This window comes from Bufo bufo, chromosome 5 (assembly GCF_905171765.1).
Source record: "Bufo bufo chromosome 5, aBufBuf1.1, whole genome shotgun sequence".
Lineage (NCBI taxonomy): Eukaryota > Metazoa > Chordata > Amphibia > Anura > Bufonidae > Bufo > Bufo bufo.
In genome coordinates, this window is record NC_053393.1 from 530736194 (window position 1) to 530762259 (window position 26066).

General features: G+C 45.7%; 2 protein-coding genes across 3 annotated transcripts in view; one reads left to right on the plus strand and one right to left on the minus strand.

The window, feature by feature from the left end:
• Positions 1 to 4376, plus strand: part of PPP1R9A (protein phosphatase 1 regulatory subunit 9A) — a 257522-nt gene extending 253146 nt beyond the window's left edge. For both annotated transcript variants that reach the window (XM_040431213.1, XM_040431212.1), the window contains 2 exons: positions 1383 to 1565; positions 2234 to 4376. In XM_040431213.1, the coding sequence (XP_040287147.1) occupies positions 1383 to 1565; positions 2234 to 2434 (384 nt within the window). In that variant the 3' untranslated portion in view covers positions 2435 to 4376. The remainder of the gene's footprint in view (positions 1 to 1382; positions 1566 to 2233) is intronic.
• Positions 4377 to 9842: 5466 nt separating this feature from the next.
• The window catches only part of LOC121000644 (serum paraoxonase/arylesterase 2-like), a 44136-nt gene continuing 27912 nt past the window's right edge, over positions 9843 to 26066 (minus strand). The window contains exons 4-9 of the mRNA XM_040431214.1: positions 23868 to 24036; positions 20466 to 20592; positions 13063 to 13263; positions 11656 to 11737; positions 11293 to 11421; positions 9843 to 10098 (exon numbers count right to left, since the gene is read on the minus strand). Coding sequence (XP_040287148.1) covers positions 9937 to 10098; positions 11293 to 11421; positions 11656 to 11737; positions 13063 to 13263; positions 20466 to 20592; positions 23868 to 24036 — 870 coding nt within the window. The 3' untranslated portion in view covers positions 9843 to 9936. The remainder of the gene's footprint in view (positions 10099 to 11292; positions 11422 to 11655; positions 11738 to 13062; positions 13264 to 20465; positions 20593 to 23867; positions 24037 to 26066) is intronic.

Sequence of the window (26066 nt, forward strand, 5' to 3'; positions counted from 1 at the left end):
CCCATGTCATGCAACATCATGGCTGAATCACACCTCACTGCTCCATCATCATAGTTTACCATTGTGCTATCCACCACTATTTATTCGCTTATACCACCAGACCACAGTGCTCCACCCAGGGGTCGATTTGGCAGTTGCTTAGCTCGAGTGCTGGTAAAGTCCACCCCTGACTCCACCATCAGTCAACCATCTGGATTCTTTGACACATGGCATGACCTTTTGATTGGCATTTGTTCTCCTGAGACTTTCCACCATCTAGTTGCAGCTTGTACATCTGCCTTATCCATTCCTGGTGATACTCCACCATCTAGAACAGCGGTTCTCAACCTATGGGTCGCGACCCCTTTGGGGGTCGATCGGCCCTTTCCGGGGGGTCGCCTGAGGCTTCCTATTGTGGGTCGCCCGCACAACGGCAGCGGCCCCTTATCCTCGCGCACAGGAAGTGATGTCCTATCACTGCCTGTGCTTGAAGGAGCCTGACGTCTGGACGGGTAAGTCGGGCCGCCTGTCTGCTGAGGTCCGAGTTTTTTCGTTAATGACACCGCCGCTGAGCACCACTGCCACCAATGATTTAATTGAGCCTGGCTAATTTTATTTTAATTATTTGGCTGAGCAAGGCTTAATTTATTTGGGGGGACATGAAGCACCGCTGATTTATTTATTTGGGGGACCCTGAGCACCATTGATTTATTTATTTGGGAGGGGGACCTGAAGCACCGCTGATTTATTTATTTGGGGGACCCTGAGCACCATTGATTTATTTATTTGGGAGGGGGACCTGAAGCACCGCTGATTTATTTATTTGGGGGACCCTGAGCACTTCTGATTTATTTATTTGGGGGACCCTGAGCACCATTGATTTATTTATTTGGGGGAAACCTGATGCACCACTGATTTATTTATTTGGGGGACCCTGAGCACTTCTGATTTATTTATTTGGTGGTACCCTGAGCACTTCTGATTTATTTATTTGGGGGGGACTTGAAGCACCACTGATTTATTTATTTGAGGGGTATTTGTTGTTTATTATTTATTTTATTTTGTCTTTGTGATTAATTACTCTGCTTTAATTATGTTCAATTTGTAGCAATAAAAATACATCCTGCATATCAGATATTTACATTACAATTCATAACAGTAGCAAAATAAGTTATGACGTAGCAAGGAAAAAAAATTTATGGTTGGGGGTCACCACAACATGAGGAACTGTATTAAGGGGTCACGGCTTTAGAAAGGTTGAGAACCACTGATCTAGAATAAGATTAACCACCACCACCATTCATGTCTTCTCTGCCCCACATTTTATATAATGTATTGGAGACCCCAGCAGATGAACCTCTAGACATTCAGAAGACCAACATCTTTTCAATTATTCCTTGCAGATTCTAGATGAAGGACAGTCTCCCAAACATAGTCATTGGCAAAGCCGTACTCCCTTAGAATGGACCACCCAACAAGTGACCAACTGGCTAATGACTCTTAACTTAGAGCACTGTGTTTCTGAATTCACGGCCCACAATGTGAATGGTGAGCAGCTTCTCCAGATGGACAGCTTAAGGCTTAAGGTAAGGAGAGAACTGCATGGAACCTATACATAGAAGCTCTGTCAGGGTTGCACAACCTTTTCCTCTCTGAGGGCCATGTTGTCAGATTGCATGACTCCTAAGGACACCAATGAAAGTATTCTCTTCTGAGTCCTATTATGTGCCTAACATGTTGGAGTTCCACTTTTGGGTCTATTGGGAGGGTGCGGAAACACCTGAGCGGTTCGCAAATCCCATGCACCACAATGGAGGGAGTGGCATGGGTGCGCAATAAGTTTGGGGAACCCCATTCTTTCTGTACATAGGGGTCCCAGAGATAGAAGCCCCACATTTTGAATATTTATGGAATATCCAGTCGGAATAACCCTTTAAAGAATTACTCTGGGTAAAATTGATGCATTGTGTTATGCCAAGGGCAGGGCCTCAAATGGATAGCACCATATAGAGAATACCAGTTGTGCAGCGCCCCCTGAGGCCTGCACTAGGCATAACACAGTAACAGTGTTGCCTGCTTTGCCCATTTACAGAACTCCCACCATGCAGTGCCCCCTTATAACACATTGCCCCCAAGGTTGAGCATATCTCTCTTCTAAAGGCTGGAAGCCAAAAAGGTTTACTGCATTAGACAGCACGGGGCGCCCCATGCCCATCTTTTCAGTGAACATCCTGTCTATCTCCTCTTGCTTTAGGCCCTTGGGGTAAATTCCCAAGACAGAACCATCATTAGAAAAAAAATCAAGGACATGAAAGTGACAATAGAAAAAGTCCGAAAAGCCAATGAAAAGATGGGGAAGCAAAAGGAGAGGCTGCAGAAGAAGGAGCAGCACCAGCAGCTAGAAAGGGTTCGACACGAGAACGCATCAGAAGATGCCGACCAGAGCCCCCAATGAGCCATAACCCCTGGACTGTGAGTGTGAATGGGACATTTCTATGACAAGAGTCTAATTTTTACTGTATCCAGACCTCCAGGCGCCGAACAGAGGCATAACCATGCTGGTGCGGGGCAGGCGGACAACTTCCTAACATCTTCTCATTTTCATTCTGGTATTGTATTGGTTTTGTTGGCCAGAAAATAGGTCAATCATCGCTCCTCAGCCAAAGCTTCCATATTTATGTGAATAGAAGACTGCAGGAACCCCCGAAGCATCACCCTTTACCTCTCATGGCCACAGAAACAAATCTGTATAGTTTAGGCGTTGTTGCCTGAATAAGCACTAACATAACCTGGATCATAACTCTTATATGTTGAGATGTAGGGCCTGTCGCTCGCAGGCCAATATTTTACTGCTTAATTGCCTTTTTAGGACCAAAACTTTGTTTTTTTGACCCAAATCTTCAAATCGCCTTCAATCCTAGAATTAAAGAATACCATTCTGTCTGCCTGCAGTCACCACTAGAGGGAGCTCACTGCATACTGTTTATACATTGAACTCAATAATAACACTGTATGCGGTACGCTCCCCCTAGTGGTGGCTGCAGGTAAAAGGGAATGTCATCTTTGAAATCTGTGAGTATGCAGGGAATTTGGAGCTGTGAATAAGAACAAGCCTTTGACTGTTGTAAAGATATACAGTAATAAATTAACACAGAAAGCTCATTGGAGCTGGCCATAGACATGTGGTGACAGCTGGATGAAGGCTGTTTCCACCCCTGTTCCTGACCCTTTTGCATGTTTTTTTCTGCATGGGGAGCGGTAAACCTTACCACAAACAACTGAAAAAAAATCCATGGCCGATCCTTTTTATCCTTCGATAACCCAGGTTCTGTCGGCACGCACAGACTTATGCCCTCAGCAGAACCTACTACAATAAATGTCTATGGCCAACTTTAGTGGTTCTGCATCTACCTAGTATTAAGTGACAGGCCCACTTGTATTACCGTCATATAGACTCATTTGTCTGTCAACATTTTGCAGTATTCTGAAATTACCGGATGTATTGGGTATATCTATCATTTTCCTTCTATGTAGTAAAACTGGAAAATTTATTGAGCTATATTTACAAAGAAGGTGTTAAAGGGGTTATCTCATGATTAATGTAAAAAATGAAAATTAGACATCCTATAGTATATGACAATACCTTTCTAACAAAGCTAGAACCAGCCCCGTACCTCACATGGATCCAGAGATCTCCACATTTACTGCTCTGTTAGAGTCTCTTGAGGGTGGCAGCTCAGTGGGGGTGTCCTTTTTCAGAGAATGTGTCCTTTCAGCTGCAGCTCTTTCCCTATCACAGCTCATGGGGTGTGTCCTTTCTGTTGTATCTCTCTCCATATAACAACTCAGGGGCATGACCTTTCTTCTGCCGTTCTCTATATCACATCTCATGGGGTGTGTCCATTCTTCTGCAGCTATCTCCCTATCACATCTCATGGGGTGTGTCCATTCTACTGCAGCTCTCTTCATATAACAGCTCAGAGGTTGTGTACCTGCTGCTGCAGCTCGCGCCCTATCACAGCTCAGAGGTTGTGTACCTTCTGCTGCAGGTCACTCCCTATCACAGCTCAGAGGTTGTGTACTTTCTGCTGCAGCTCGCTCCCTATCACAGCTCAGAGGTTGTGTACTTTCTGCTGCAGCTCGCACCCTATCACAGCTCAGAGGTTGTGTACCTTCTGCTGCAGGTCACTCCCTATCACAGCTCAGAGGTTGTGTACTTTCTGCTGCAGCTCGCTCCCTATCACAGCTCAGAGGTTGTGTACCTTCTGCTGCAGGTCACTCCCTATCACAGCTCAGAGGTTGTGTACCTTCTGCTGCAGCTCGCTCCCTATCACAGCTCAGAGGTTGTGTACCTTCTGCTGCAGCTCGCTCCCTATCACAGCTCAGAGGTTGTGTACCTTCTGCTGCAGCTCGCTCCCTATCACAGCTCAGAGGTTGTGTACCTTCTGCTGCAGCTTGCTCCCTATCACAGCTCAGAGGCTGTATACTTTCTGCTGCAGGTGACTCCCTATCACAGCTCAGAGGTTGTGTACCTTCTGCTGCAGCTCGCTCCCTATCACAGCTCAGAGGTTGTGTACCTTCTGCTGCAGCTTGCTCCCTATCACAGCTCAGAGGCTGTATACTTTCTGCTGCAGGTGACTCCCTATCACAGCTCAGAGGTTGTGTACCTTCTGCTGCAGCTTGCTCCCTATCACAGCTCAGAGGCTGTATACTTTCTGCTGCAGGTGACTCCCTATCACAGCTCAGAGGTTGTGTACCTTCTGCTGCAGCTTGCTCCCTATCACAGCTCAGAGGTTGTGTACCTTCTGCTGCAGCTTGCTCCCTATCACAGCTCAGAGGCTGTATACTTTCTGCTGCGGTTCTGTCCCTATCACAGCTGAGGCGGTGGGTCGCTTCTCTCTACCTATCATAGCTCAGGGGGGTGTCCTTTAGGGTCCATTCACACGTCCGTAGACTGGGTCCGGATCCATTCCGCAATGTTGTGGAACGAATCCGGACCCATTCATTCTCTATATTCACAGTATATTTTTTTTTTGAGAAGTTTTAATTTTATAACAGCATAATACGATGCCATATTCACGATTCAGCCTTGGTCATAAGCCGCCAATTTGGGGGCAAAAAAATTAATTTGATCAGATCACTGGGGACTGGTGAAATCACCGAACCTTTGAAGCATTGCATTGCCCACACCCAGATGTGTTCACAACTATGCCCTGAGTACTCAATACAGAATCCAGGTTTTGTGACCGGTAAAAACTGCTATTTTTAGATATTTTTTTGAGGAAATATTTCATTTCAATGCTACTTATATGTGTTCTGGTTAATAATATGTTTTATTTTTGCATGACATGAGACCGTCCCATGTTCAGATGCGCGTTCTTTTATTTGTGCCTGGTTACGGTGCTGTTTTATTGGTATTTTTGTGCATTGTCCGGACTCATCCTTTGATTTGTTCTGGTAACCTTCAATAGCTGCCATCTGCTGTGCTCTGACTACTCTCTGGCCTTGGCTACACAGGTGATAGTTAACCGAGTGATATGAAGAACGAAGGGTTTCCGGGTCCCGGAACATCCAAGGGGTTGTCTACTGTGAACAATACATTTTTAGAAGCCTTGTCCAGCCATAAGCTGATCTTGCTGCTGAGACCTCCACTGATCAGATGGGCAATCTGACAACGGGCGTTTCATTACCCTGCAGCACCTCCACAGGGCAAGTGAAGTATTACATGGTGCACATTGGAATCCATGGACATGTTGGGTCCTCCAGAGCAAGAATTGCTCTTTATAGCCACCTTCTCTTCTGGTAAATGACTTAGGGCTCAAACAAGGGACCCGTGTCTGTTAGAGGGGTTTTCTGTGACTTAAAAATTGATGACCTATCCTCAGGAATGGTCATCAACGTCAGACTGGTTATCCAAAGCCCAGCACCCATACCGATTAGCTGTTTTGGGAGGGCGCCAAAAACTATAAAGTGAATTGAAGGCTCCATCCACTTTGTGGCTTCCGGCCACGCTGCAACTTATTTCCCATTCACTTGAATGGAAGCTGAGCTGCAGGGTCACTACACATTGGATGGACCTTCTGCTTCTAGTTCCATCCACTTTATAGTTTCCAACGCTGGCAGCAGACAGCTGACCAGTGGAGTGCCGGGTATCGGACTCTCACTTATCTGATATTGATGACCTGTCTTAAGGATATGACATCAATATCTAAGTCCTGGAAAGCCACTAGTTTAAAATTGGACACTCTGGACAATAGACCCCAAGAAATTGCAACTATACTCTCAGTGGTACATATCCATGATTTGCCATGTACCATGACGGACCGTTAAGTTATAATATTTTTGTAGCAAGGTGGTTACTCTCATTACCAGGAAAAAAATATTGCTTGTGTGGCCTAGGCCTTCCAATGCCTGTGATACAATGTCATTTGTCAATGTAAAGAAACCTCTTGTCAATGGATATAATTATTGTTAGAAAATGAATGCAATAATAAAAAATACAGAAAAAAATTGTCATTATCTTTTTACTGATGAAGTGAATAGCAAACTCTATTTATTATGGTAGGAAGGAGGGGGAATGTGGTTAGACATGGGGCTCATGCACAAGACCATATTTTGGGTTCGATCTGCATTTATTTTGTGGATCACACACCGACCCATTAACATCCTTGTGCTGTCCACATCTGTGCGTCCATTCCACAAATGATAGACCTTTTTGCGAACAAGAATGGGCAGTTCTATTAGCAAAATGCGGCATGCACACGGCCCGTGTCCGGATTTTTCCAGACTGCAAAATACATACGTTCATGTGCATGAGACCCTATGGACATGTCTGCTCTCAGGCCCACTTATACTTTAAATCTTCTGAAGCACCTGCAGAATGAAGGCACAATGTAGATTTGTGTTTTATCTATTATATTTCTGCCTATTAAACTTTATCTACCATACTGTAATTTACTGTAACACACACAACCCCACAGGCCATGTTCATATAGTGCACATAAAACATCACTTTATTTGAAAGTTTATTAGAAATGTTTTCTCCTGATCTTGGAATTGCACCAATACTAGTACCCCTGGTGAAAAAACTAATCTCCAGAGACAGACAGTACTGTCTGCGCTTATACTGTTTACACAATTAGACAGCGAGTCAGTACTATCTGTACCTACGTCATTTACAGGGAGGCTCTACTATCTGTACTTACATAATTTACAGGGATGGACCATAAGGTAGTACTATCTGTATTTACAGAGAGGCAGCACTATCTGTACCTACATCATATACAGAGACAGGAAGGCTCTACTGTCTGTGCTTACATAATTTACAGGGATGGACCATAAGGTAGTACTATCTGTATTTACAGAGAGGCAGTACGATCTGTACCTACAGTCAGGTCCATAAATATTGGGACATCAACACAATTCTAACATTTTTGGCTCTATACACCACCACAATGGATTTGAAAAGAAACGAACAAGATGTGCTTTACCTGCAGACTGTCAGCTTTAATCTGAGGGTATTTACATCCAAATCAGGTGAACGGTGCAGGAATTACAACAGTTTGCATATGTGCCTCCCACTTGTACCAGATGACGTCTTCTCTTTCGGTGATGTCATCGGCGCAGGCGCACTGAGGGAGTGCTGAGGAGACGAGCCTCCTCATCTCAGAGCGCCTGCGCCGAATGACCAGAGGCGCGCGATTTTTGAAATACTGACAGGGCCGGCCGGAGGAGGAGATCACGGCTGGCCCTGTCAATCAACAAGAGGAGGGGGCGGATTTCTGCTGCGGCTACCAGCAAGTAGACGCCCTACTTGCTGGTAGAGCCCTGATTTACATATTATAAAACTTCGTTTTCTAAAGAATCGGCCGCATGAAAGTAAGTAAGACCATTATATTCTCCTATATCGCGCTATAAGGAATATAACTATCCAAAAAAAAAAATATGAGTTTTGTGGGGTGACAGAAACCCTTTAAGGCTAAAATTAATGATGTCACTGAGGGGTTAAAAATGTCAGTGTCCCCTGAGTTGTGTGCCAACAAGATTTACTGCAGACACACATTAAAAATCTACAATAAAAAAAAAGTGACTTTTTTGGGAGGGTTTTTCCAATTTTAACGTGACAGTTAGGAGGTTAAAGTGAAATGAATACTTCCCTATGCAGTTATGTGTTGTCCCCACGGTTTGCAGTGCGAACAGCTGGCTGTGGGTGGCGCAGCACTTTGACAGCTCTGCTCCTAGGCACAGGCTTTAGTAACGCCATCACCAGCATCATGTATACATGTATGCTTACGGTCTGCGATATTTCCTGTTTGCAGTCTATAAAGCAGTGGTGTACCTTCATAGAGACCATTGGGCCTGTGACGAGAATGGGGTCCAGCACTAAATCATTGCTCCTACTTCCCACTATAGTCATACTGGGCAATTTATTAAACTATATGGACCAGTTGTAAGGGTGTATGGGGCACGCCATAATTTCATACTTTAACCAGGAACGGATGAGGCCAGTAAGTTTCTGACATATTTATCATTATTAACGACATAGGCTGTCATAAATTGTAACGCATAGCAGGCTGTCTTGAGGATAGTCCAAGATGGGCCAGATTTAGAGGACATTAAAGGGTTTCTGTCACCCCATTAAACCGTTTTGTTTTTTTTTCTTTACTAATAATCCCTATAGTGCGATCTCATGATACATAAGCAAATTAATCATTTTCGTTCAGTAGAATTTGCTAAAAATCGATTTTTAAAATATGCTAATTACCTTGCTACCAGCAAGTAGGGCGGCTACTTGCTGGTAGCAGCCGCATCCTCCGATGGTAATGACGCCCCCTCGGCATGCTGATTGACAGGGCCAGGGAGGGGAATCGTTCTCTGCTGGCGCTGTTAGAATTTGAAATCTCGCGCCTGCGCCGTACCTGGCTTCAATCGGCGCAGGCGCACTGAGAGGCGGCCGCTCTCTCGACCGCTCCATCCTCAATGCGCCTGCGTCGATGACGTCATCAAGTACACCCGGAAGAGATTTATTATTAATAATCGTTGGTGGTATAGTGTTAATAACTGTCATTTTTATAAAATTATTTATTCCCATTTCGTTGGTGGTTTTTGTGGCAGCATGCTTATTATGTACATACTTACCTGATTCGAGCATCCAGCGACGTCACCAGACTCTCCGCCTCCTTCCAGCGATGCCGGCGTCTTCTCTTCCGGGTGTACTTGATGACGTCATCGACGCAGGCGCATTGAGGATGGAGCGGTCGAGCGAGCGGCCGCCTCTCAGTGCGCCTGCGCCGATTGAAGACAGGTACGGCGCAGGCGCGAGATTTCAAATTCTAACAGCGCCAGCAGAGAACGATTCCCTTCCCTGGCCCTGTCAATCAGCATGCCGAGGGGGCGTCATTACCATCGGAGGATGCGGCTGCTACCAGCAAGTAGCCGCCCTACTTGCTGGTAGCAAGGTAATTAGCATATTTTAAAAATCGATTTTTAGCAAATTCTACTGAACCAAAATGATTAATTTGCTTATGCATCATGAGATCGCACTATAGGGAATATTAGTAAAGAAAAAAACAAAAACGGTTTAATGGGGTGACAGAAACCCTTTAAAAATTACCCTTGAAAAAGATTGCTCCTATGGTGTTTTTCATGCATTCACCACTAGGGGGAGCTCAATAGTCCCTGTATTCATCCATAGCTACTGGGCTCCCCCTAGTGGTGTCCTAGTGAAGGACTTCTGTCAAATCAGCCAGTCATGTGGGATCACCCCAGTGGCACTAACTGGGCCCCCATCTTAGATCTGAATAGGTGGCCTGGGGATCCAGCAAAAGTATTTCACCCAAATAAAAAAAAAACATTTTTTATGGTTTTTATTTTTATTGTGGTTTGTATTTTATAAAAGTTTGTAATACTGGAATCCAGTGGTAGTAGCATTTCATCATCCGAAAGGTGTAAGGAGCATCACTTCAGCTGGCAGTGCAGGGCTCGATGGTAAACTGTACCCACCAGTAGCTGCCCCTTGTATACGGATGCACAGGAGGAGCCCTGAATCACTGAGCCATTGTCCACGTAGACTTTGGTGATGATGGGGTTATTGGAGAGAATATTCTGTACACGGACCACCTGACAGAAAACATAGAAGAAGGAAAAAGAAAGAGTGTAACATGGATCCCACATACATGCGCCAAATAGGGGTCCACAGGAATCGGCAGCCTAGTTATGGGGCAGATCTCCTGTAAGCTGACAGCTCCTCCTAGCCATAGAGAATTGAGAGGAGGTCATCACTTATGGTCTCCTGCACCACAGCTAGGGGGCAGCAAACAGGGGGAATTCTACGATACTAGATAGCAGTGACAACCAGAGGTTTGTATTATCAGTGAGCATGGAGGAGGAAAATGTCTACCTACATCGGGATGTTATCTGAGCCACTCTGGTTGTCACTCTTATGGGGGCACTCCGGCTGGCTCTGGATAGCTATATGGGGCACTATGGTTGGTTGTGTTATGTGAAACTGTGGTTCTGCTATGGTTACACAGTGGTTGATTCTGTAATCGGGCATTGGCGTGGATCGCTCTGTTATGGAGGGAATTGTGGCTAGCTCTGTTATGGTTGCACAGTGGTTGGTTCTGTAATCAGTCATTGGTTTGGCTAGCTCTGTTATGGGGGCACTTTGGCTAGCTCTGTTATGGGGGCACTTTGGCTAGCTCTGTTATGGGGGCACTTTGGCTAGCTCTGTTATGGGGGCACTGTGTCTGATTCTATTATGGGGGTCTGTGGCTAGCTATGCTATGGGGGCATTGTGGTTAGCTCTATTATGGGGGCCTTACCCTGCTATGGGAGCACTGTGGCTTACTTTGCTATGGGGTTCTGTGTCTGGTCCTTGTATGGGACACTGGTTGGTTTCATTATGGAGCAGCATGGATGTCATTGTTAGGGGGCAGAGTGGTTGTGTTATGGGGGCACTGGCTGGCTCTGTTAGGGGGGCTGATCCTCATTATATGGGAACTACCACTGTTTAATTTACGAACACGGTCAAGTCACTGGATTCTCAACCTGTGGTACGTGGACCATGTCTTTAGGGGGTACTTTGACTGGAGCTGCTCTCCAAATGGCCTAAAAAGGGTCTTTGGTCAGTGTCTCACCAGATGGTTGGGGGTAAATTTATCAGATTTTGCCCGGTCATCTGCCATCCACATCCCAATAGGTCTTTCAGCCTTACTGCAGTACCCCCTCCGTAGTGTACTTTATAGGCTGTGGTCTGAGTACGTGTCCTGTAGCTGCAGGGCCCCTATTACATAACGGTATATAATAACTGACCTCTGAGTATGGCGGATCGTCTTCTTTGTACACAAAGAATTTGTATCCATTCGGATGAGCCCCCAACCAGATGTCGCCGGTGACTGGATCCACCGACAGGTTATCCACAATTGTATCAAGATCTACCACCTAGTATACAAGTAAAGGGAAGTATTGTGAAGGGTCAGACAAGGTTCACATGACAGAAACCGGAATAAGCCACAGACCTCCTCACAGTTTAGTTACATAATGTTTTTGATGACAAATTTGCACCGAGTTACGACTGGCTAGGGACGGGAGAGTATTGACAAAAAAAGATACAATAGATAGATATGAGATACAATAGATAGACATTATGGAATTATCTAAACTGTATATTTTTACCTTTACTGGGGACAGTGACCAATCTTTATTCCTTTTAAAGACATTAATTGTATGACCTGTGGCATCGGCAGCATAGAGATGTCTGCGGAAAGACACAAATGTCACATCAAAACAACGAGGCTTATAGTACGGGGGCGAGATGATGGTAATAGGCTATGATTGGTAATAACATGAAGAACAGGAGGCTGTATAAGGGGGGGGGGGGGGGAAGATGACTGGGACTGGTACGATGGGGGTGATGACAGTAACTTCTTCCTGGCGTCACCTTCAGCTTCTTCCCACTTCTCCTCTACACATGGACACAACCAGGAAATTAAACTTTTCAAGCTGCTCAAAGTCAGCCGGACCTGACTTCTATGTCAGAAGAACGGAATTGACCGCCTCCGGGTGGCTCTCCTTCTGAAAACCATATTTCTCAACATATTAACACCAGAAAACTGCCATAAATACCGTATTCTGCTAGATCTCCCCATATACCGTAGCTTTAAAGGGGTTCTCCGGGCTTTTAATACTGATGACCTATATGCAGGGCAGGTCATCAATATTAGATTGCTGAGGGGGTGGGCGGTAGGGTGACACCTGGCACCCCCACCGATCAGCTGTATGAGAAGACGGCGTGCCATAGACATAGCAGCAGCAGGAAGGGAGACGGTACGAGCACACTGCATGCGCCATCCCTTCATACAGCTGATCATAGGGCCGCCGATCTACTTTTTTTTTCAGATTGCACACGGACCCTTTAATTTCTATTGGTCTGCAAAAAAAAAGGATGTCATCCTTGTGCTGTCCACATCCGTATGTCCGTCCACAAACTATAGAACATGTCTTATTCGTGTCTGTATTGCGTATTTCTAGTGATGGAGTGAAGAAAATGCGCATTGCACACAGAAGGTATGCGTGCATTTGTGCTCCACAATACAGACATGGTCGTGGGCATGAGGCCTAAACCTGTCTACCTTTAACCACCAATAGGGGGAGCTCAATGCATAGGAATTTATACAGTTACCATTGCGCTTAATGGAAGCTGTAAAAAGCTCTATGCACTGAGCTCCCTCTAGTGACAGCTGCAGGAAAACGCCATGGAAACAAGAGAGGTTCAGGGCCTGGACATGTGAAAATGGGTTGCGAGTTAGATGGGAGGCACATGGACATTTTTGCTGTGGACATACAGATTAGAGGAACGTGGACTGAACCTGATCATTTCAGTGGGACCACTCAGCCATACAGTCTGTCTCAACTCCCCCAATGTGTTACGGGGAACGAAGGTCCAGGCAGTTGGATTTCAACATGTCCAATCCTTTTGTTCTGCGGGGACGTGAGGCACTGCTTGAGATTTGTATGTTTTGTCTTCCATCTGGGTCTCCATAACTGATCAGCAACGAGAAGACATAGAAGAAGACCACTTACTGTTTGTCATTAGAAATGGTGATTCCATTGCCACTGTAAAATCCTGTGGCCACGTGTCTGACGTCTCCAGGACTGTAATACACAATGCCTGTCCACGATAATCCAATTAAAACCTCTGCAACTTTCATGAGCAAATTGGAGAAATAATAGTCGTTGGTGGCGTAGAAGCTCTCAGGTCCAACAGCGATTATATCATTAACACTAAAGACAAAAGTGAAGAGCACTTACAGAGGTTCTCCAGGATTATTATTTTTTCCAACAGTGCCACTCTTGTCTATGGGTCATGTCTGGTATTACAGCTCTTGACTTAAAAGGCCATGTACACCTTCCGGGGCATTCTCTTTCATGATTGCATTTTACTTCTTATGGGCTAAAAAATATTTTTTCAATTGGTCTTTATTAAAAATGTTCAGCCGTTTTGGAGATACAGGGGTTAAAAATCAGCCTGTTTGCAAGCTGTTACGATCTGTTTTCTTTGAATCCCGTCATCTGACAGCTCATGTGTAGCTCTCATCTCTGATCTCCTGACCTCAAACACATATTTAAGCCATATTCTTATCAGTTTGATGAGAATTGAGCTGTGGCAGCTTGCAAACAGACTGATTTGTAACCCTTTTTTCTCAGAAACGGCTTAACATTTTTTGATAAAAAAAGGAATTGAAAAAATAAACTTTTGGCCCAAAATGCAATTATAAAAAACGAGATTTTTGTGAACTCACCTGTAAAATCTCTTTCTCGCTTAGTTCATTGGGGGGACACAGGACCGTGGGTATAGCTGCAGCTGCCACTAGGAGGCGACACTATGCTGAAAAGTGATAACTCCTCCCCTGCCGGCTATACCCCCTCCAGCCTGGAGAGAGCCTATCAGTTTGTGCCCAAGCAGTAATAGTAGGAGAAAAAAAACCATACGGAAAACCACCAATAACTCAACAAATGCTAGTCGGACTGAACCAGAACTGAGGACCATACTGGCAAATCAACAGTCATTACTTGCGGTAACATAGAAATCAATGGGTGGGAGCTGTGTCCCCCAGTGAACTAAGCGAGAAAGAGATTTTACAGGAGAGTTCACAAAAATCTTGTTTTCTCGCTCGTATCATTAGGGGACAAAGGACCGTGGGACGTTCCAAAGCAGTCCACGGGGAGGGAAGAACCACACGCCCATGGAAAACCTCGTGGAAGCTTACGACACTGCTGCCTGCAAAACTTTGCAGCCCAGAGCAGCGTCTGCTGATGCAAAAGTACAGTGGATATAAAAAGTCTACACACCCCTGTTAAAATGTCAGGTTTCTGTGATGTAAAAAAATTAGACAAAGATAAATGATTTCAGAACTTTTTCCACCTTTAATGTGACCTATAAACTGTACAACTCAATTGAAAAACAAACTGAAATCTTTTAGGTAGAGGGAAGAAAACAAAAAAAACTAAAATAATGCAGTTGCATAAGTGTGCACACCCTCTTATAACTGGGGATGTAGCTGTGTTCAGAATTAAGCAATCACATTCAGAATCATGTTAAATAGGAGTCAGCATACACCTGCCATCATGTAAAGTGCCTCTGATTAACCCCAAATAAAGTTCAGCCGCTCTAGTTGGTCTTTCCTGAAATTTTCTTAGTCGCATCCCACAGCAAAAGCCATGGTCCAGAGCGAGCTTCCAAAGCATCAGAGGGATCTCATTGTTAAAAGGTATCAGTCAGGAGAAGGGGACAAAAGAATTTCCAAGGCATTCGATCTACCATGGAACACAGTGAAGACAGTCATCATCAACTGGAGAAAATATGGCACAACAGTGACATTACCAAGAACTGGACGTCCCTCCAAAATTGATGAAAAGACGAGAAGAAAACTGGTCTGGGAGGCGACCAAGAGGCCTACAGCAACATTAAAGGAGCTGCAGGAATATCTGGCAAGTCCTGGCTGTGTGGTACATGTGACAACAATCTCCCGTATTCTTCATATGTCTGGGCTATAGGGTAGAGTGGCAAGACGAAAGCCTTTTCTTACAAAGAACAACATCAAGCCAGGCTACATTTTGCAAAAACACATCTGAAGTCTCCCAAAAGCATGTGGGAAAAGGTGTTATGGTCTGATGAAACCAAGGTTGAACTTTTTGGCCCTAATTCCAAAAGATATGTTTGGCGCAAAAACAACACTGCACATAACCAAAAGAAAACCATACCCACAGTGAAGCATGGTGGTGGCAGCATCATGCTGTGGGGCAGTTTTTCTTCAGCTGGAACTGGGGCCTTAGTTAAAGAGGACCTTTCATTACAATAAAAAAAATCTAAATTAAAGTATGCTGACATGGAGAGCGGCGCCCAGGGATCTCCCTGCACTTATTATCCCTGGGCGCTGCTCCGTTCTCCCGGTATAGGCTCCGGTATCTTCAGATTTTCGGCTCAACTGGGAGGACTCTTGTTCTCCTGGGCGTCTCCTTCTCCCAGGCTGGAGTGCTGGCCAATCACAGCGCTCAGCTCATAGCCTGAGAGTTTTTTTTCTCCCAGGCTATGAGCTGAGTGCTGCGATTGGCCAGCACTCCAGCCTGGGAGAAGGAGACGCCCAGGAGAACAAGAGTCCTCCCAGTTGAGCCGAAAAATCTGAAGATACCGGAGCCTATACCGGGAGAACAGAGCAGTGCCCAGGGATAATAGTAAGTGCAGGGAGATCCCTGGGCGCCGATCTCCACGTCAGCATACTTAATTTAGATTTTTTATTGTAATTAGAGGTCCTCTTTAAGCTAGAGGGAATCATGAACAGTTCCAAATACCAGTCAATATTGGCACAAAACCTTCAGGCTTCTGCTAGAAAGCTGAACATGAAGAGGAACTTCATCTTTCAGCATGACAACGACCCAAAGCATACATCCAAATCAACAAAGGAATGGCTTCACCAGAAGAAGATTAAAGTTTTGGAATGGCCCAGCCAGAGCCCAGACCTGAATCCGATTGAAAATCTGTGGGGTGATCTGAAGAGGGCTGTGCACAGGAGATGCCCTCGCAATCCGACAGATTTGGAGTGTTTTTGCAAAGAAGAGCGGGCAAATCTTGCCAAGTCAAAATGTGCCATGCTGATAGACTCATACCCAAAAAGACAGTGCTGTAATAAAATCAAAAGGTGCTTCAACAAAGTATTCGTTTAAGGGTGTGCACACTTATGCAACCATATTATTTTATTTGTATATTTTTTCTTCCATCTACCTAAAAGATTTCAGTTTGTTTTTCAATTGAGTTGTACAGTTTATAGGTCACATTAAAGGTGATAAAAGTTCTGAAATGATTTATCTTTGTCTCATTTTTTTACAGCACAGAAACCTGACATTTTAACAGGGGTGTGTAGACTTTTTATATCCACTGTATGTACCTGGTGAACGTGTGCAAGGAAGACCAAGTCGCTGCCTTACACAGCTGTGAAGCGGAAGCATGGTAGAAACGAGCCCAAGAAGCGCCCACTGCCTTAGTCGAGTGGGCCGTAATACCGAGGGGCGGTGCCTTGCCCCGGGAGCGATATGCCTCAGCAATTGCCAAACTAATCCACCTGGTAATCGTCACCTTGGAGGCTGCCAAGCCTTTGCGAGGACCTTCAGGAATAACAGAAAGTCTGTACGGCGGAACGAACCAGAAATGGATAAGTAAATCCTCAGAGCCCAAACCACATCCCACTGATGGAGAGCTTGCTCCCTAGGATGTGAGGAGAGGGACAGAACGAAGAGAGAACAATGTCTTCGTTGACATGGAAGGCAGAGACTACCTTCGGCTGAAAAGAAGGTACCGGGCGGAGCACTGCCTTATCTTGATGCAGAATAAGAAGAGGCTCCTTACAAGAAAAACGCCACCAAATGCGAAACACGCCTGATGGATGTGATCACCACCAGGAAGGATACGGAGGGAAATTACGTCCAGAGGCTCAAAAGGAGTCGATTGGAGGGAACGAAGGACAAGGTTTAAGTCCCCAGAAGGTAAGGGGGGACGATACGGAGGAACAGTGTGACCCACCCCTCTTAGAAAGGTCTTGACCGGGGGCCTATTCTGCTAAAGTACGCAGGAAAAGAATTGACAGCGCCGACACCTGTCCCTTTAAGGAACTAAGAGCAAGACCCAAATCCAGACCCGATTGTAGAAAGGAAAGAATGGTGGAAGTGAGAAGCGTAGTGGAGGAAGGCCATGTTCCTCACAGAAGCGCAGAAAGAACCCCCGAGTTCTATATTAATCTTGGATGAAACTGGTTTCCTGGCGTTAATCATGGTGTTTAAGACCTTGTGAGGGAAACCCCGCTGTGTTAGAATGTCGGTTTCCACAGCCACGCTGTCAAACGTAGCGACTCTAAATGCTGGTGGAAGTCAGGTCCCTGAGAGAGAAGATCGATTCAGAGCGGAAGAGGCCACGGTGTGTCTCCTAGAAGGATGATGATTGATGAGGATATCAACGATGGGGCCAATCCGGAGCGATGAGGATCGTCTGGATGCCCTCCATCCTGATCCTGCGCAGAACTCGGGGCAGGAGGGGAATAGGAGGGAAGACGTACAATAGAAAGAACCCGTCCCATAGTGCCACCAGTGCGTCTACGTCGCACGCCCGGGGATCTCTTGTCCAAGAGAAGAAGGCGGGGAGCTTGTTGTTGAGCTTGGATGCCATCAAGTCCACTTCCGGCTGACCCCAACGGAGACAAATGTAGTTGAACACCTCCGGGTGTAGAGACCACCCTCCCGGGTCCACGGTCGTCCAACTGAGGAACTCCGCCGACCAATTCTCCACTCCCGGAATGTAGACTGCCGATAGAGCTGGAACATGCGTCTCCGCCCACTGCAGGATTCTGACAGATTCCTCCATCACCGCTTGACTACAGGTTTCCCCTTGATGATTAATGTAAGCCACAGCCGTAGCGTTGTCTGACTGGATCCGAATCGGCCGACCCCTCAGGAGAGGGTCCAATGGAGGAGGGACAGATGAATGGCCCGGAGCTCCGGGATGTTGATTGGCAGTCTGGATTCTGACGGAGACCATATGCTTTGGACTGTCCGGGGCGGGAAGACTCCGCCCTAAACCTGAAGACTGGCCTCGGTTGTTATGACCGTCCATGAGACCGGAAGGAGGGATTTCCCTGACTCCAAAGTTTGGGCTAAGTGCCGAACGCACCCTTGGGGCCAGGACGAAGTGACGGTCCAAGGATTCCGGTGATTTGTCCCAGGACAACAAAAATCGCCAGTTGAAGGGGACGGTTGTGAAATTGTGCAAACGGAACTGCCTCGAATGAAGCGACCATTGTACTCAAGACCTTCATTCAAAACCGGATTGATGTGCACCTGCGCCGGAGGAGAAGCCAGACCAACCGCAGGAGGGCTAGCCGCTTGTCCAGAGGGAGGCGCACTAACACCACGTCCATGTTGAGGACCATCCCCAGAGACGTGATCCGCCTGGTGGGATGTAGGAACGACTTTTAGAAGTCCACCAGCCAGCCCAAGCGTGCTAGGGTATCCAGAGTGATACGTAGACTGACCTCGCTTCAACTGAAAGGTGCTGCTTGACCAAGATGTCGTCCAGATAGGGAATCAGGATGATACCCCTGGTACGAAGAAGGGCCAGGAAAGGAGCGAGCACTTTCGTGAAGACTCTTGATGCCGTTGCCAAACCCAAGGAAAGAGTGACGAACTGGAAGTAGTGGGGCCCTATCGTAAGTGGAGGAAGCGCAGATGTGCTGGAGCAATGGGTACGTGTAAGTACGCGTCCTGAATGTCTAATGACGAGAGGAATTTAGCCACTAAGCTAAAAGCTGATATGCTCTCTCCAGGCTGGAGGGGGTATAGCCGGCAGGGGAGGAGTTATCACTCTTCAGCCTAGTGTCGCTTCCTAGTGCCAGCAGCAGCAGCTATACCCATGGTCCTGTGTCCCCCAATGATACAAGCGAGAAAAATATCCCTAAAGGTGTCCTTTAAATAGGAATGAGCAACTTATTGCATCATGCCCCAAATACTGAGTTTTCCCTGTTCCTCCTCACCCCCAGGCACTACCACAGACAAAATCCTGACACCAACCCCAGTGTCAGGACATTGCCTGCAGTGGCACCTGCAAGTGACGAGGTCTTAAATGGGTTTTCTGGCTTATATATTGATGACCTATCCTCAGGATAGGTCATTAATATCTGATTGGTAAGGGGCTGACACCACGTACTGCCACCGATCAGCTGTTCCCTGCAGCCTCCGGTGCTGGAACTATCACTGTGAATGGAACAGGAAGAACAGCTCCATTCAAAATGTAGTGGCCGTGCTGGGTTACTGCAGCTCAGATCCAATTGAAATCAAAGGGAGCTGATCTGCAGTAACCTGTTGCGGCCACTACGCTTTGAATGGAGCTGTGCTTCCTGGTCCAGCACTGGAGGCTGCTGGAAACAGCTGATCAGTGGGGATGTGAGGAATCAGACCACCACCCATCGGATATTAATTATCTATCTTGAGGACAGGTCATCAATATCAGGAGCCTGAAAACCCCTTTAAAGAATGGGAAGAAATTAGTATTTGTAGAGTCAGGTCTTGGGTCTGTATTCACATTAATTTAAAAGGTTAGGTCAGGGGTCTGTTTTATTTAGGGGGTTTGGTCTTGGGTCTATTTAAGGAGATGACCTAGTCTTGACTCTGCATTCATTTAGGGGTTATGGTCTTGAATCTCCATAAATTTAGGTTGTCTGTATTAGGGGGTCTGGTCTTAGTTTGGTATTTGTTTAGGGGTTACGGTCTAGAGCCTGTATTTCTTTAGAGGCTCTGGTCTAGAGTTTGTATTTATTTAGGGGTTCTGGTCTAGAGCCTGTATTTCATTAGGGGTTCTGGTCTAGAGCCTGTATTTCATTAGGGGTTCTGGTCTAGAGCCTGTATTTCTTTAGGGGTTCTGGTCTAGAGCCTGTATTTCTTTAGGGGTTCTGGTCTAGAGCCTGTATTTCTTTAGGGGTTCTGGTCTAGAGCCTGTATTTCATTAGGGGTTCTGGTCTAGAGCCTGTATTTCATTAGGGGTTCTGGTCTAGAGCCTGTATTTCATTAGGGGTTCTGGTCTAGAGCCTGTATTTCTTTAGAGGTTCTGGTTTAGAGCTTGTATTTCTTTAGGGGTTCTGGTCTATGGCCTGAATTTCTTTAGAGGTTCTAGTCTATAGCCGGTATTTTTTTAGAAGCTCTGGTCTAGAGCCAGTATTTCTGGTTTGGGGTCTGTATTAATCTAGGGGATCTTCATACGTCACTTTTCTGAATCTTCCTGATGTCCCTTCTCAGCATCGAAGACAGATATAACAATAGTTTACATATTTTTGATGTACCTGATGGGGTCTTTTATATATCTCCATTGGTGGGACTCCATTAACATGAAAAAAATAAATAAAAATAAACTATGGGAGGGGAGATTTTAGGTTGAGGACTTCCTGTACCTGTTGAGAAGTTCATGTTTGATTGATTTCAGATGGATAAGAGAATTTTCTTCCTCTACGAATCTAAAAATCTCAATAATGGATTGTAAGTTAGGATGATTCACCACAAAGAGATAGACCGCATCATCTGAAAATAGAGGGAAGGACAAAGAGAAATTACAAGCACACAGAGGAGAAACAGTGTCAGGAGTGTGTACAGAGTTCACACAGGTTATGTAGAACGTGGGATGTTCAACTTTGTACTTTTAAGGCTGAAATTCATTCTGCTGCCACTAGAAGGAGCACTGCACTGCAGCTGCATCTATGATTCACTACACTCATGCATAAAGCCATATCTGTTTTGCAGTCCGCGAACCGTGGATCCGCAAAATACGGATACTGTCCGAGTGCCTGCCACAATTTTACAATAGATCTGCAAAACGGACAAAAATAGTACGTTATATAATTTATAGATGCGGACAGCACATATCGATAAGCTGCCCGCATTTATTGCAGACTCCACGTGCAACCCACAAAAATACGTATAGGACACGAACCAAAAATAAGGTTGTGTGCATGAGGTCATGGCATTCTGCCTGGGCAGCAGGTTCAGTTGCACAGGGACATACAGAACTGTCCGCAGAAAAATGGATCCGCATTTTTGCGGACAGCAAACAGCATATGGCTGTCTGATTGAGCCCTTAGTGGGGCTACAGGGTGGAGCTTAGCTGTGCGACTGGGCGAAGATTAGCAGCGCAACGGGGCATAGCTTACTGGTGTAACAGGGGCGCCAGATATACCGGAACTTCTGGGGCCCCAGAAAAGCCTAATCCACCCATACTAATCCGCCCACAACTACTGATTTTTGGGATAATCCTAAAAAAAGAAGAACAGTTGCTACCAGTAGTCCCACATTGTGTGACCACCAGTGCACTTCCGTGGCCCGCCACTGTTCGACTTGTGCCAGTACGCTGGAGTGACACAAAGATGCCAGGGCCCTCTAGTCTGAGGAGTGGGGGGGCCACAGCGGTTTGGGTAAATACAGTATACCCGGGTGGGCTGACTGATTACTTCACTACCATAGATAATGGGATCTGGCCGTGCGTCACGTCGGCTTACTGAAATGATTGGATCAGGCAAACAAAAAAACTGCCAAGGGAATTTATAAAAATTACTTTAAAAATGATGAAAATGCTATTAATTTCAGATATATGTCAATATAAGATCACATGAAATCCAGGCTCATAGCCTGAGGCTGCACTACTGATGACAATATGATTGGTTGCTATGGGTATAGTTGCCAGCAGTCCCAAATTTGCAAGGAGTGTCCCTAATTTCAGCCACCCAGACACTGGCCCAGGCAAGAAATGGGCATGGCTTGTGTAAACCCTGCCCAAAAGTGGGCATTCCAAGGTGAGTTTGGGTGTTCCCAGGGGTGAGTTTAGTATGATTTTAGCTGAATTTAGTATGTATGGGCAATAAGGTACCTTGTGTCGCCATCTATGTATGCCTGAGTTTGTATACTGGATGTGGACATTGATGTGCATGATTTGGGTCCAAAGACAGGAATCAGAAGGGGACACACAATATTCTCCTACCATTAATGTCTACAGACCTACGCGTTTCCATGGTAACAGACTACAAACCTTGTGTAGTCTGATCCTTCTATGGTCCATAGATCGCAGGAAGAGTGACCAGAGGGAGTAACACAAGACTGCGGGACCAGACCACATGAGGTTTGCTTGTACTCTGTAACCGTGGAGCCACATAGATCTGCATAGGAGCTGTGTACACAAAACGGCGGCATAATTTTAATGAAGCATGGAGGCATGGCATAATTGAAAACCAGTTGCAAAAGTATGCATACCCCCAAAGCATTCATTTTCAGCAATGGATGCATTTATGCTGGAAACTGTTGATGTCATTTACTGCAGCGTCTCTATATTTTTCTATATGATCTCCTTAAGCCAAGGGGTCAGCAACCTCAGGCTTTCCAGCTGTTGTGAATGTACAATTCCCAGCATGGTCCTCTGTGGGCGTTACGAGAGCTGCCAAGCAATTGTGCATGCTGGGAGTTGAAGGAGGTTGCTTTCCCCTCGGCTGAACTTTACTCTGGCTCGTCGCCAGTATTTGGTTGGCTGCCTTCAGGTGAGTGACATTGATATGTGCCCTATGGTATAATGCTCACAAGTTCAGGACATCAACTTCTGTTTTCCTGGAGCAGACATTGTGATTCCTGTCTTCCCTTCTACTGTTTTAGTAAATTCTTGCATTCCTCATGAAATAACAATTCTGGAGCTATTCTACCTTGTGGTGTTCCCCTAGTTATTCCTCCTGAAAATGTATAACTAAGGTCTGGGCTAAACTGCGACTTCTTTGTCGCGCTACTGATTGATTTTAAATCTTGAGTGCCGTCTGCAGTCCACCAGACTGCAGCTGTGGCTCCAGGAATTAAGAAAATGAAAATACGTATATATCACTTTATTATAAATATATTCTCAAATACCTTTCACTTATTATTATGTCTTGTTTAGTCTCTTGAACAATCATTAGGAGAAATAAAATGACCCTCGTCCCATTAGTGCACACATAACCTGTCCTAATTACACAGCAGCACAAGTTACTTCTGAACACTTAGCTAAAGAGCTGCCTCATCCTCCTCTCTGCTCTGCTTGTCAAGGATTATCATCCTGAATACAGCTGATAAGATGTTCAGCTGAATCTCTGTAGGAATGGAGTCCATGAGGAGACATGAAGTACAGAGAGGAGGTGGGGATGTGGCTGATGAGCAGCGGTTGTTGTATGCAGTCTCCATTACCGCTATGTACTTTATATCTCCTCATGAACTCCGTTCCTACAGACATTCATCAGACATAGATCATATTAAACTGTGTTCATTATGATAATCCCTGACAAGCAGAGCAGAGAGGAGCATGAGGCGGCTCTTTAGCCAACTGCTCTGAAGTAACTTGTCCTGTGTGATTAGGACAGGTTCTGTGTGTACTAATAGGACGGCTGCCATTTTATTTCTCCTAATAATTGCACCCTAGACATAATAAGCCATTATAACTAATGAAAGGTATTTGGGAATATATTTATAATAAATAATATTTAGGCATTATCATTTTCTTAATTCCCAGAGAACCCCTTCAAAATCAATCAGTAGTGCTACAAAAAAAAGTCACAGTGTAGCCTGAGCCTAAATGGACAACTGGGTTTTACCATTCCCCTGTGTCCGACACTGTCCGATCAGTGCTGACATTGATGATATTGAAACAGATGAGGGCGGCGCGAGGACAGTAACGATGCGGACCGACCGACAGAGTGGTTATAATGAGTTAATCGGAGCCCGGTGCGGCTGTATGGTGCTCAACCAGATGCTGGCCACGTTGTGTGGTCGTATCCTAGGAAGGAACAGCTTACCCTTCTCATCAATGTAGGTGCTCAACCCATGAGGGTTGAAGGAGGACGAGTCAAACCCTTCACTGAAGGACAGAGGAGACGGGCTGAGGTCGCCATCGTTCAGGTCTAAAAGCATGATTTGTCCAGGTTTGTCAGGTGCAAAGGCCTTCAAACCAGGAAACTTCAGACCCTGGAGGAGACATGCAAGAGCAGAAAGTCATACACAACCCCAAAAACAGGGACATTAAGAGGATACCGGAGTTTTTTTTGTTTGTTTTTGCGTTTTCATTTTCCTTCCCCGTATTACTGGAGCCATAACTTTTTTATTTTTCTGTTCACATATCCATATGAGAGCTTGTTTTTTGCGGGACAAGTTGTTCTTTCTAATGCCACCATTTATTTTGGCAAGCGGAAAAAAAAAATGCAACTCCTCCACACGGGTATTGTCCCTACGGCAGTGCCCCTCATTCTCTGGGTCAGTATGATTACAATGATATCACATATGTATAGGTTTTATATGTTTAGATACTGAAAAAAAAAATTAATGAAAACCTTTAAAAAAAATATTTACATCACCATAGTCTGGGTTTTTGGCATTTAGATGCCGTGATCACACTTAATCATGGTATCTAAAGGCTGTAATGACTGCAATCTGCATTATTGCCGGTCGCGGACATTAGCAGTTGGCCTCTGCTGTTGGAACAGCAGACACCTGTTAGCTATGGCGCCCAAGGCATGCAAGCGGGCGCCATGTTTGAAGACTCTCCCAGCGGCATACGTGTACGGTGCTGGTAACAAAGCGGTTAAAGGGGTTGTCCTGAGGTCTTGATCCTGCGCTCAGCTGAGAAGTGGATACATTTGTATCCAGTGTAGACAATGCTCTGTGACTGCAGACTGATACATTGTAGCAGAGAGATCTGTGCAGCTGCTGCTGATCTGTTTGTCTGGACCGGATACAATTGTATTCACTCCTCAGCGAGAGTAAGGCGAGCTAAGGATTAGTTTACTGCCTCCGAATGTAGATGAGAGAGTTCTCATTCACTGACAGCAAGCAAATAGGAAAATGGTGAACAACTGATACACAAAGGGGCACATTTACTAAGGGACTTGCGAATATTTTAGTCATAAAATATTCGCAAGTCCCCTTTTTTTTAACTGGCCGTGCGACAAACTTTAGTCACATGGCCGGTTTTACTCCACTTCCGCCAGTTGGGCATGGCAGGGCTATGCTGGGGCCGGGACTCCAGCCTCGGGAAATTCACGAACATTTACACAGGCATAAATGTGAACGGAAAACTACGCCAGTAACGACAACGCAGAGGGAGAAATTAAGACTGGCGTAAAAAGCCATTCTTAGTAAATGTGCCCCAAAGTACATTAGACTGTAGCAAACCAGATTTATGCATAGGGTGAAGTCTGCCTAGTGCGGCCGTACCGGTTTCTTTTTGACTCCTTTATCCTAAAGCTCAAAGATTAGAGATAAGGCTACTTTCACATCTGCGTTTTCAATTCCGCTATTGAGATGCCATAGTGTGCTCTCCGCATCCATTCTGTCCCCATAGAAAATGAATGGGTCCGCACAATTGCGGAACGAATGCGGACCACAATTGCGGACGTGTGAATGGAGCCTAATACTAAGTCCAGTATGGCCGTCCCTCTAGTCGGGTCCTGAACCAGTTGGGAGAGATAATTGTCTTTGGTTATTGCCAAGAACCTGTTTCCCTTTTCAGTTTCCCAGTCTATATCTGGGTAGTTGAAGTCCCCCATAATAACCACCTCCTTATGATTTGCCGCCTCGTCTATCTCGTTTAGTAGTAGATTTTCTGTGGACTCTGGTATATTAGGTGGTTTATACTAATCTCCTATCCTTGAGGTTGTTTTGATGAGCCACGTCTCATGACTAGGGTGGCCTATGGTCCTTAGGATAGCTTATCAATATTAGGTGGGGGCAGGGCCGCTGATAGGCCAGTACAGCTGGCCCAGTTGTACCGGGCCCGGCTGGCAGGGGGGCCCGGGCTGCCGACTCTAAAGGTTAAAGGGGCGGGGACTGAGTCAGTGACGTCACGGGGAAGCCTCTCTGGGCGGCGCTGTTCGGCTGGTGCGCTGGAGGCCTCCTGCTGCAGTGTTGTTGTGCCCAGTGGCGTACCTACAATAGAGGCAGACCACGCGGCTGCTATGGGGCCCGTGAAGGGGGGGGGGGGCCTGGAGTGGATGGAAGGC